Here is a 13,438-nt window from a genome sequence, read left to right as displayed (position 1 = left end):
TTGAGGAATCTTCGTCAACGTTAGCTTAGGCTGAGTGATTTTTGTGTAAACAGATCTTTGTTAGGATTATCGTGAAATAAGCTCTTCCCGGATAAAGCGCGTATGTATAGGTGTAAGTAATTCTTTTCCGAAGGCGTGCCTTATTCCCGGGCTTTAACGGATCGCTACACGGTACTCGGTGAAAATAGGAAAGACGAAAAGTGTTGTCGATTTCTCAAGTGAGTTCAAAAGTTACGTGATTTGCTTCTTCGATGATTTTGATGAGTGGAAATAAATTGCATAAAAATTATAAAAGTTATGTTATACGTTTCTTATGAGTTATACTTCTGTTAATGAATTCAGACCGAAAGAAAAATGGACAATTATTGCACAATATTTTAGTTTCCAAATAAAAATATGAGTAAAAAAAATTGAGTAAGTTTTCCAATCGCCTGCAACTCTGGGAATATCTCAACAACGAAGGCATACGGTATAGTACCTGTTCAGTTATAGGGTATGGAATTCTTGAAAAATGTCATACTTGACAGGAAAAGTTGGAACGTCAATTGTTTCAGCCCGTTTATTTGGAAAGTTTTTGCCCGTTCGGCGCTAATATCAGAAACTTGGGAAGTCTGGCAGTTACTAAAAAGAGGTCACCAGCTGCTCGCTGAAGCCCTTGTCCAGAGATATATTAAAAAAAACTGCACTCACCACTAATATAACTCTCGTCTGTTTGTTATTAGAATATTGAATTCTATCGCTGAAACGTTTCTATTCCCTTCAATATCGGGGCTTCGTCGTTACTGTTATTTATTTCTTTTTTTTAATTTTTTTTTTGGAGGAGTGTTCTTCGGTTCCTTTTTTTTCTTATTATTGATAGACAACGAAAAAACTCTTGCTAATCACTGACAATCTCTTCAATCGATATACTCAAAAATTTCCTGTGAAAGAAAGTATATTTGAATATTTTCTTACCATAAATATTTTCTCTGTTCTACTTCATTCAGTCTTGCCAAGAAAGGAGAATCTTGACGCGATCTATCAACTAACTCATAACAGTTTATGAAGGAAGCTGAAATTGTACGCACGGCTGTGCCATAATGTCAAGAAAAAAAAAAAAACAACTATTCTTATTCATTGTCAAATCGTTTCTGAAGCTGTTACGAATCTGGGAAAGTAAAAACTAGTTATTGACGACTAAAATTTCATCAGAATTTGACCTGCTGTAAGAAAATCACTCTGGTGTCGTATTTGGCTGGAATTAAGCGTAAAAAACACGCACACGGTAGTTTACAAGTTTTCGATTTTATCAACTGTCCCGATTCTTAATTGTTATAGGCTTTGTTCTAAATTTAGGATTGGAAAGCAACATTTTTTATTTAGTGCTGAATATTTCATCAAACACAAGAATAAAAAATTCATGTTTCGATGGCAGCTAATAATTGATTTGTGGCAAAAGAAAATGTTGAAACGGTTAAAGAAAGACCTATCTCATTTAATGTTTAACGATAGCGTTCACGTAAAGCATATTTATATCGGAGAAGAAGAAATTAATTTATATGTGTATATATATATATATTTATTCAATCAATTACACAGAATTAGAATTATTACAGTACTATTGATTCGGTCGATTACGGAGAAATTTAATCAAGTAAGTCTCACGGGTCTATCATTATTTCAAAAAATAGCATTCTGACGAATTTTCGAAGCAGAAATTATCAGCTAATAATTTGTTGGAACGAACCACCTCGACCGCAGACTAGTAAATTACGATTTTTCGATATTTGATCCCATAAGTTACGCAAGAGGAGAAACGAAATTCGTTTCACATAGATTCCGTGCATCTGCTCGACCGAATTGGCTCCGGAAAATTCCTAAATAGGTATCTCTGGGAGAAAGCTCTGGCGAAGCTTGCAACTGAATTGAGAATATTTTGACTACGTGTAAGAACACTCTCGGAAAAATTGATGTTTTCGATACGCCGTATCAGCCGAACCGAAATTTTAAACTAAATTCACTCAGACTGTCAAAGTTCACATACGCAATTGTTTTGTCCCTCGTACTATACTTTAGATACAGTGAAAGTAATTTTTTTTTTCTTCTTGAGAGGGAGAAAAATTAATTCATTAGTCAAGTTCGTAAAAATATACTAAATAACTACAGATTTAATTCGAAAAATCTAATTACAACATTACAAATAGTGTTTACTAATTGACACTTACAATTTCATGAGGTTAGGATATAAAACGTTATTTGTTGCATTGTCTACGGATCGAAATTTGCTCGGAGTTTCGGTTATAAGATTTCTGATTTGGCATTAGATTACAAGAAACTTGACGATTAAACGATTGGCACACTCGCCGTTTAGTTGTTGACTATTTGAAAGATCGATGCGCGCTGAGTTCGGTTAGCAAATCGAATGAAGAACTTGAGAAAGTATTTTTGAAGAGTGGAGAAGCGAAGAGGTGTGGCATGGGTAATTTTAGATTGTCGGATTGGTTGGAGAAATACTTTATTGGAAGTAGCGGGAAAGTCGAAAAAGTTTCTCGTCGCAAGAAAGTGGGAAAAGGATCAGGTGTATTTCATAAGTTGAACAATAAAGGCTGTTTCACCGTTATTTGACACAGAAGCACTTAGAAATTGCATGCAAATATACGATGCTACCAAAATCGAGCGCCGACATGCAACAGCAGTCAATGGTTGGCGGACAGGCGTTATAGGGGGCGAGTAGTGAAATTAACATCCTCGTAAATTCGGAGCTGACTCAATGGCATTACCAAATTCGTAATTGAAATATTAATTTCTAACGCAGAGCTCGAACGTCGCCTATTGTAATTAACACGGTCTGTAACCTCGTGTCGGCGGATATGCACAATGCATGTGTCATTATGTATACCCGAAACGGTGCAGCGCCGCCGCATTACATAAATACTCGGCTTTCGGTCACGGCAGACAATAGCGAGTCCGATCCACTCCTCGGAAAACAATTAACACGATACTCTACGTGTAGTTTTGTCCAAAAACGTACGGAATTTTCCTCGTTTCGACGATCGCGCGTATTGTCAAATAACACCGGCAATATTTTCGCCGTTATGAGATCGGGCATAATCAGGGGAAATAAATTATTTTTCTCGAAATTGTTCATCGGTTCCTCTATCGACATGTAAGTATGTTTACTGCGAAATTTTCGCGTCAAAATTTAGCGACTATCCGAATATGCAGCAGGAAATTAGGCGGTTATCTCATTGTATTTTTATATCGTCCGTGATTTTTTAGCCCAGTAATATTATTTCGAAAGAAATCAAACGATTATTGCTAAACGAGGCAAGTATTTTCCCTCCGTCAACGCCATCGATCGATAATAGTCATTACTCTACGGAAGTATCGAGACTGTTTCAAATATCAGTTGTTTCGACCGATCCTGGGTTGGATAAACGTTGGTGTGCATAAATTGCCAAGCAAAGTGGAATAGCGTGAATAGGAAGACCGGTTATTCAACTCGTTAAGTTTGACGACCGGAATTGTACGTATAGTGTATACCCATGTTAATTCCTCTTCATAAACGCAGTGAGTATTCTCTTCGCAAAGCGTAGTGCGCAGTTACATACATTATACGAGTGAAATAAAACTCATCATTACTGCGGTACGTTAAATGCATTTAGCGTGTACAAGTCGACGACGGCTTTGATTATTAAGCCCATAAACGCAGCCAAGCGAGCAGAGATTTTCGTCATTCGCGTGCGTTAATTCCGAAGTATCGTCGAAACGTTGGAAAAATATTCGGCAATAATTTCTTGGGCGACTGTTGGATTCGGAATATATTTCGATTCGTTTTAGAATCTAATTCGCGAATTTTCAACCTGATTCCGAGGTCGATAAAATGCATTATGAATAACTGGAGAGATTGTGCGATTCGTTGTCTTCGCATGGAATGTATTTAATATACGCGAGGCTAGGAATACAGAACGGCAGAATTTGTACTGCGGTAAGAGTAACGAACTCGCTGAATTTGTGGCGTTCATTCGCCTCTCTGGCTAACTGCAGCGGCGCGTAAAGCGTATGCAATCTCATGGGTACAAAGCGATGCAACACTCGATGAGTTTTCAACCAATCAAAATTTTTATTCGTTCGATTTTCTGTTTTATTTATTTAATTATTTATTTTTTTTTTTTTTTTTGTTTACTTTACTTCTTTTTTCACAAATTTCAACACATCGAGCGCGTAGCTCGTACGATATTCGCATCATGAGATAGTTGTTGGGTTGAAATATTGCAATACGCAAACGAGCGATCTCGATGCAATCCAAGCGGAGAGTCAATTGGGCGATACCTGCAACCGAGCAATCGACCCGGTTGGTCAATAGACGCGGAATCCCCGGGCAAGTTCGTTTCGCATTTACAACGGTTATTTTATACTTTTTTTTAGTTTCGCGTTTTTCTACTCTCATGCATTTTTATTTTTCTCATTTCAATACTCGCCGCGTGTAGGTTATATTATATTCAAATGTGCGTGGGTTTCCTATTTGCATTTTATAATATACCCCCTTCTTTGTTAATTACTTTATGCGCGGTGCGAATTTTGTATAACGAAAATATTGCCTGTGTAGCGTATTATATGCAAATCGCTGACAGTTAAGGAAAGAATATTTTCCTTTGGCCTCTGATTGATTTTTCAGACTTGAGATTGTATAGGTATAATCATCAAGTCATGATCTTAAGCTGTTTCTTGCACGAATGCGAATATTTTACAATTTACTGATTCTTGCCTAAAATAAAGTGAAAATATATGCCGTTGAAATAGACAAATGTCAAGCCAAGTTACCAAACATTTATCCATAAATTACGACTTAAAAATCGTTAAATTTATACATTTCTATCTAACGATTTATATACTGAATAATTATAGATGTCTGATAAAAAATTGGTCTACGCCTGTGAAAAATTCTGAAATATTCTAAAAAATCCGATGTAAACGAATGCTTAGGAAAATAATGATGATAAAACTTGAAATGTGTTACAGGCAGAAGAAATTTATAGGAATTGAGTTTGGCAACGCATTTCATTAAGAATTCTCAATTTTAGCTTGTCATTAGGTGTAATAATTAACTTAAACTCATTTTTATTAAGAGCCAGTCGAATTTACCGATGATTAAGAAGGGGCCTTACTTATGCTCCCACAAAATACTGCCCACTGTTAACAATAAGTGTCGCGGGACTTGTCGCATCGCTTTTCCAATTCTTTAAATTAAAAATCTTCGCACCGATTCAGCAGCTACATTTTTCGTTACATCAACTTCGTATCGGACGAGTGAAAAACTCTGTGAATCTTTTTTAAACGGTGAACCGTGAACATTTCTTCAGCACGTTTGAACGACAAGGAAGCATATATTTCAAAAAGGTCAGCCGGCCGACCTTTGTTGAAGTTGACTCAAAGCTCAGCCACTCGAAATCCAAGAAAATCAATAATAGTCGAATGTGCCACGAGACTATTTGGTATTACCTAACGGCTCCTTTTTATCAGATTTACGAAACGCGATTAATCCCAAAAACGGATTGAAGTGATTGGAGAATCGCATTGACTGACGAATATTGAGAAAACTGCAGGCATGCATTTCGACCAGGTATCTGTTTACATTTCTACTCAGTAGGGAGCGGTGGATTCTTTCTAATAGAATTTTTACATATCAAAAGCTCCTTTTCGAAATAGGTTGAAGTGGGTTCTTACAAACTCATCGAAATTCTTACGAAGCGTTTGAAATTTAAGTGACAGTTAAAAATCCGATGAGAAAAACAAGACCTTACTTTGGAGATACAAGAACGAGCTTTATTACGTAGGAAGGAATATCTGTAGACCCAAATGTATCGAAGATGCGAGACAAGGGCTGAATAATGCGAATTTGCATACTGTTCTTGGTGTTAGTGTTTCGGCTTTGGCATCGCAGTTCTTGTTCACCGAGCGGGCTCAGGATCACGTCGGCTAGGTTAGGGTCAAGTCAGCGAACATGTTTGTAGATCGTAGATCACCTCGAGCTACTTTGGCCCGTGCATTATGACCATGCATATATACAGAGCCTCGCTAACTGGACGTTGCGGCCTGTTCAGTCGCCGCTAATCATCCGTTCTCTCAAACCAACAATCGTGAAATTGATCGATTGGTTCGAAATTGGCAAGTGTACCTAAGGTCGTGTAATTGGAGCCGATACATGGTCTTCTTTTCCACAAGTTTCCGTCTTTACACTCTGTCTATGTACCTTGCAGTAAAAATCGCGTACAGATGTTTAGAGAAATTCCAGAAACAAAATTTCCTGAACGAAACATATGCAGATTTAAATTTTTCTGCAGATGATTGGCCAGATTGTGTACGATTAATTGTAAGTGTAATTAATCGGTAAAATAAAAATGTACTCACGAATGAAATCGTAGAAGAATTTGCGTTCATCGAACAAATGGCAAGGTCTCAACAGAAAACCTTATAGAAACGATAATTCTGAATATAACGAGTTTAACAAATTGAAATACGTTCTCAAAAAGGTGAATTGTGTGATTTCCAACTGGATCGATACGTATTTTTACCTTGTGAAGTGCGTAACTATCGGACAGTCGTTACACGTTACGTTTGCTTTAGAACTTGTTTGTTTGTCCTAAAATACATATTTATCTAATCACTTTTTCCACGGTACCATTCCATTCTTTCTCCCAGTACAAAAGTATGTCACGCGATAAAACATTCCTCCACCTATATGACTCCACGCTATCGCGCAATGCGAAACTTTTTTGAACGGGCCAAATTCCGATGGGACTGTAGAATAATTCCTGAAATAATGGTTTTCAAACGCTTGATATAAGCTATTATTGTGAAGCATTTCGTCGGACTTTCCGATGTTCCAAGCTATCTTCAATCAAAGATTTGCCATTCATCAATGATCAATAAACGACTGATGAATAAGAATTCTCGACCTCGTATGTAATATATTAAAGAGTCTTGGTGATCGGTCAATTAAGAAAAGCTTAAAAAAATTTTCTTAATTGACCGATCACCAAGACTCTTTAATATAATAAACGACTGAGGCTATATCGTTCCAAATTAGTTGAATGGGTGTTCTTGTCTGATTAATTCAAATTTGATTTTCTCCAAATTACGACGTAGCCATTGCCCAAGTATCACGAGTCTGATCTCTGTTTCGTGGGATGAAATCTCGTCGGAAAAGTTCTATTGGTGAGAAAGGACGTGAAGAAGCAGTATTTCGATTCATCGACGATGGACAGTCGTTGTGACAGCTGTCAAGCAGCACTTGTCTAAATTATAAAAACCGAAGCCTCTTCCGAAGATGCCAAGTGTGAAGAAATGGCGAGCGAAACAAACAGTACGGAGAAACGAAAAAAGAGAAATGGCTGGATAGTGAGAAGGAGGGAAGGACGGAGTGTAAGTAAGTGAGAACGTACGAGTTGAGACCATGGTATAAGGTTTGTTCTCAAGGGGTATAAGTTATGCGGCATGGGGTGGCGGGAGTGCAGGAGATATCGAGATATCGGAATATCGGGATAACCAGTTACGAACTTTCCCAATGATCGTTGGCTTTCCAAACCATCGCACCGTATCAAGAAGGTTCTTGTTAGGTATACGCGTTCCTGGCCTCCGTCCGCAAAGAATACCTTTATTATGTATGTATGCGGGCAATGTGTGTGGAAAGGTGGGTGTGCGGTAAAGTAGCCAACTGAATCGCGAAACTGACACCGTTCCACCCCGTATCCTGAGCCATCGTTTATTCCCGCTGACGATATGTTGATAGCAATGCTCCTACCATCATTCTTCTGTGTATTATCATTCTCCTTCAGGAGGAGATGGATGAAAAAAAAGAAGGCGAAGAGGTCCAAGCGGAGAACAGAAAAAAGCAGAGGAAAAAAATCACCTCTCCAGAAGTTTATCGCGCAATTTAACCGTTCGACCCTGCAGTCTGCACCTTCCATCTCTTCGTCCGACACCATTACTCCCACTGTCTGTATGACAAACTGCCAAAGATACCTGTTACCAGTTTCCGGCATGTCTAAGACTCTTTTTAATCAAGGTTTCCAAGAATTCAGCATCCTTCCTATTCTTGACAGCTAATTGTTGTATGAGGTTGATTTATTTCGTTCAAGCTAAAAAATCCTTCAGTCATCGGAACGACAAAATGTGCCAATCATTACTATTGACGATGAGACCCTTCGACTGTTCTCGATCCAAAATATACTGTCAACGTAGAAAAGTGAGGAAATAGAAACTTGTTCCTCTCTTCACTGGAAGGATAGTATGAAAAGAATCGAGTATTTCCACATTGAGAAGCAACCTACGGTTTTGCGATTCGTTTGATTGCGCGCAGTAAGGTTGACGCTTACGGCCTGCAGGCATCTGCAGCTACCAGAGCTGAAGTTCATAGGTCATAGGTCAGAGGTCAGGTAAGGCGTACCTGCCTTGTCCGTGTACGAGGTTGCCAAGGCGAGAGATCTAAGAATAATCACGAGGCAGGTGGTGGCGGTGCTTGTCAGAAGAAGGCTGATGGAAGGGTCTCAAGTAACAGCTGATCATGCAACGCCAGAGGAACATACCACGCTCAGGGGTTCGTCTGTGAGAAGGGGCTGAAAAGTGTTGTAAGCGTTTTACCCTCGGTCACGAAGACGGTGTGCCGATCCGTTTCGTAGGCGCTATTTACTTTTTCACGCTCACTGCGTCTTGTACAAGTTGCTACGAGAGCTGAGAAGTGGAACCCTCCGCACTCGTGGCGTTCCTCCGCACGAAACTAACCTTCGGTTTGGTTACTCTCATTTTATTTCCAAACTACAGCTTGGACACTGCTTATTCAAAACCGCGGACACATAGAGGGAGAACGATGAACGTAATCTTTTTCGCACACCCACTTCGACCGGGTCTGCTGACCCAAGACACTATAAAGTCGTTTTATGAGTGGTATAACGAACCGTCGAGTAAGAAGATTTGTCGCAAGATGATGGGAATGATTTTCAACGTACACTCGGAGACGGTTTGACAAACTTCTTCAATTCCGTGCTCTCGTTTTTTGGTTCTATATATTCTCATCCCTTTACTCGCCTCTCCGACTTTGCTAGAAGCATTTCGGTGTCCAAAAAGCAGCGAAGCGCTTGACTTAAGCTACATCTCTGTCTGAGATTCGTGGGAAAAGAAGAGAAGTGGAGAAGATGAGAAGTGGGAGGAACGAATGCAGATCGAACAGGAAGTCTGCTCTTGGCTGTGATGCAGCCAAGTATTTCTCGCTGTTCCTATGCAGTAGCAGTGCCCGACTCTGTTCTATGCTAGTGCTTCTCATAACGCGGTTATTTTCTTCTACGTTTCGAGATAGATTCACCCCTTTCACATTCAGTCAGAGCACTAAGTGATTTCTTATGTTCAAGGGATATTAGGTAGTAGTGATTTTGGGAGTGGTAAACGGGTAAAAAATTCATTTCCAAGCTACCCAAAATAGCGGATGAAATTTATCCTCAGGTATAAATTGACTGCTATATTTCCTCATCTTCGAAATTATGGTCAATGTATATTTTTCTTATCAGAGGCAAACTCGTTTTGCTTAAACTGAGATTTTCACAGAATTAACTGGCATCGGACAACCCTTCAAATGTGGGAACTTGGAGCAGAAAAATTAGGCTCACTAACATACTTTCTGAAATTATGCCTAGGTGGTTCAAGTGAATTTTCGACCGAGGGCGTGGTCTAGAGAGGGTGAAGTAGGTGAAATGTGAAAAGAGAGAGAGAGAGAGAGAGAGAGAGTGAGAGAACGAAAGAAGGGGAGAAAAAACTAAAATTCATTTTTTAATTCATTTTTTAAAGCAGCGGAGTAAAAAAATTATACCAAGTACCGGGCAGCGAGGGTGAAAAGCGGAGGGGCATCGGTTTTTTGCTAATTTACTAAAAGTCCCTCTAATTTGTGGTTCCGGAGCGCTATTAATTTACGGGCAGATAAAGTCACCGCCTTCTGTCTCGGATTTGGTTTTTCAAATAGCTTCGAGGGGGCTGATTAATTACGTTGCCATCTTAATAAATTGGTTTGTTTGGATTACCTTTAGGTACAACGGGCCAGCCGGCTTGGATCTTAATGGATCAGGTAATGAGGGTAATCGTTACCTTCTCCTTAACCACGGCTGTTCTTTCTCGATCCAGACAAATCGTACGAACGGTAGGAAACAATAAAAATGAAAGTACGCGAACGAAAAACGGTTGAATACAGATGAGAATACGCGAGTATAAAAAGTGACGTAAAGCGAGAAGTGTGAGTAACCGTTAGGAGAATATATTTGTAACTCCCCGGTAACCAGCCGTCTCTTTCACACACCTACGCAAGCATGTATGACCCGAAGCTTACACGTACGAGCATATAATACTTACATACCGAAGTACACACGTGACTTATTATCGGCCGAGCCGATTCCTCGATCTACTTCGAAATTCCCCTCAGCTCTACTGGGAGTCGTTATGATTAATACGAGATGGGGTGTAAATTGTTTGGGGCACTGGTGTGTTGTAGTGCCCCATCAAACCATGTGCGACGTATGAAGTGAGTATACGAATGGGATTACCTCCCACCCACGCCGAGGTGCATAAATTACGTAGCAGTGAACTTCCGGATAAAGGAATCGATTTTCATCTCCTCTGTTCTCATCTTTCTTTGCTTAAATTTCTACCACCGATATCGTTGGTCCGAGAAGAAATTTGTGTCGAAAAGACAGGTACGAGGATTATTATTCTTCTAGTAATGAGCATTTTTTTTCTTCTTTTGGTACAGATACACACCGAACTTGCTTATCTCTGTCGGCTCATTTGTGCATTTGCATTTCTAGTGAAAAGGAAATCTCGATTTCATCGATTAAACCATAGAAAAAAATTTGTTGTATTCGGTCCTGTTGCACTTGAGAAATTTGAAAATTTTTCAGTGAAACAAGACGAATAACCGACATGCACCGAATGCTATTACACTCCGTCATGCATTCGTACATCCATTTGGTAAACACGTTTCGGAGAAACTTCCCGGGCACGTATCTACAACGTCACATATGAGCAGCGTGGGAGAATCATAGGGGAGGATGAAGGGTGCTGCGGAGGGTGGAGCGGAATTAGTGAAATAACACGGGAGTTAATTGAAAAACAGGAAATTAAATTTTCGCAATTCCCAGCGTGGCACGGTCTGGTGGATAACGGGAAACGAGGAGCGTATACGTACAACGGGGAATAACTCGAAGGCGAATTATCGATGCCTTTAATCATTCAATATACGGATGTACATGCCTATGTATGTCGGGAAGGAGAGACGAGAACGTACATATTTTACCATTTCATGAAAATTCTTCTTATACACCTTCGAAACGTGATCGGAAAAATTTATGACGAAAAAACGTGTTTGGCCTCGTTCAGCTACGTGTCAGACTTTGCCTACACATTTAATACGGTTTAATACTTTGCGTTCTGATCAATTCCAATAAACGATCATTCCTTACCCCACGCTGCCCCACGCTATTTTATTTCTCAACTTTTCCGATATTCTTCATAATTACTTTCTTACATTTACATTACGAAACGTGGAATTTCAGTAAAGGAAAATTCAATATTTTAAGCATGGAGTCCAAATTTTCAAAATATCTAAGTTTTGTTTTATCACTGATCGATCTTGATATCGGAATACGCGACTTTAGGTTGGTCGTGAACCAGCCCTCGAACTTCCCGTTTTCATACTGCAGGTTCCAAGTTCACAGAAAATAAAGTGCTCGTATCTAATTCGAATTTTGAACTACAAATTTAGATTCGTGATTAGCGATTCAAAGTCCTCAGGTATCATATTACATGAAAATATAGCGATTTTTTTTCTGTATTGAACCACTATAACGGATCCACCGTTACAAATTTTGGAAGCCCGACCTTGGATTCGTTATTCGTTATTAACCTAACCCAAAAAACCTCCCCCTATTAATTTCTACCAAAATTCGAATATTTTTCGTTTTTTTCCCCACTTTATAGGATTCGCTATTTTGAATTTTACAAATCTGACCTCAGATTCGTGATCGGTCACCCAACAGACCTTGAAGGACCAATTTTCATCAAAAATACAAATATTTATAGTTATTCTTTCGGCATATTGCATAACGAAATTCATATTTCACAAATCTGATTCTAGACTCGTGATCAGCGATCCGAAAAATCTCACGATACGATTTTTCCTTCGAATCGATTAATTTATTATCGATATATCATTATTTTCATACTATTTGTAATTTTACTATTCAAATAATTCAAAAAGTACTGAACCGATCAAAGCCAAAACCTAATCAGTTCGAACTTCGGAAAAGCCGCGTCGATTTAGAACACAAGCATTGAAATCCGGTAACTTGTTCTCGAGATATCGTCGGAGAAATAAATTGATCACAGACATACACATACGTCCACATAAACGTTCATCTGAAAAAAGTTGGAGGTGATTCTCTAGATCTTGAAGCATTGAGATCTAGTGAAAACTGAACTCTTAATTTTCGAGGTGATTAGAATAATTTATTTTTATCTGAAAACAGAGAAACGGGAATTTAGTAATCATAGCATAAATGATTCCCGTTCCATTACACTAAAAATCTCGCAAGTCTCGAACGATCACTAACAAATCAATATTATATTCATGGCATACATTTATATCCGCACAACAATATGGTGACAAAATGTGATTGAAATATTCTTTCTTCAAATAGGTTGTGCCTGTGTCGTGTACAGCAGCTTGTACAGCCCACAAGGTGGAACCTTCACTTCACCGGATTATCCAAAAAAGTATCCACCAAACCTGGACTGTCTACTCTACACCTTTACTGGACAACTAGATGAAATTATCGAGCTGAAATTTGATGACTTCAACCTGCACCGAATTCACAAGAAGTGAGTAAAATTTTTATTTATATTGTATGTATACGGATCCTATGCATTAGATAAACTTGAAACGCAACGAAGAGAAGAACGTATCGTATCAACTTTAGAGAAAACGATGTTGAAATTTTAGTCAAAACGTTGTTTTTTCAGATAAAACTATTAGGTACGGAGAAATAGAAACTTCTTCGAAAGAAACTTGTTCACTTTCATTTGCAAATACTTCACTGGTCTGCACAGCGTGTCGTTCAAGCCGCGAATCGCGAATCTTGTCTTTTTCTCAAGCAAGTCAAGTTCGAAGTAGAAGGCATTAAACGTTCCGCTGCGGAAGCAAAGTCGTTCTCTAACAACAAGTGAAGAACACATCCTCGTCGATGGTAAACGTTAATAGCTTCGATGATTGATGGATTAAGGTTGTGTTTGGCACATTAGAAAACTGATCTTCCCACGATATCGGCTCATTGTCGGTCGCGTCAGGAAACGGGGGTTGCATGCCAGCGGTGAGGGCGTGTTAATATTTTATCCCCAGCTAAGTAGGGCTCGACGAAACCTT

At 39.0% G+C, this 13,438-nt stretch overlaps 1 protein-coding gene across 1 annotated transcript in view; it reads left to right on the top strand.

The window, feature by feature from the left end:
• The window catches only part of Sol1, a 359,519-nt gene that overhangs the window by 83,044 nt on the left and 263,037 nt on the right, over positions 1 to 13,438 (top strand). The window contains exon 3 of the mRNA XM_046615171.2: positions 12,717 to 12,897. Within this exon, the coding sequence (XP_046471127.1) occupies positions 12,717 to 12,897 (181 nt within the window). The remainder of the gene's footprint in view (positions 1 to 12,716; positions 12,898 to 13,438) is intronic.

Source organism: Neodiprion pinetum, chromosome 1 (genome assembly GCF_021155775.2).
Source record: "Neodiprion pinetum isolate iyNeoPine1 chromosome 1, iyNeoPine1.2, whole genome shotgun sequence".
Taxonomy (NCBI): Eukaryota; Metazoa; Arthropoda; class Insecta; order Hymenoptera; family Diprionidae; genus Neodiprion; species Neodiprion pinetum.
Note: the sequence above shows the minus strand (reverse complement) of the source record. Positions and strands in the feature narration are given on the sequence as shown.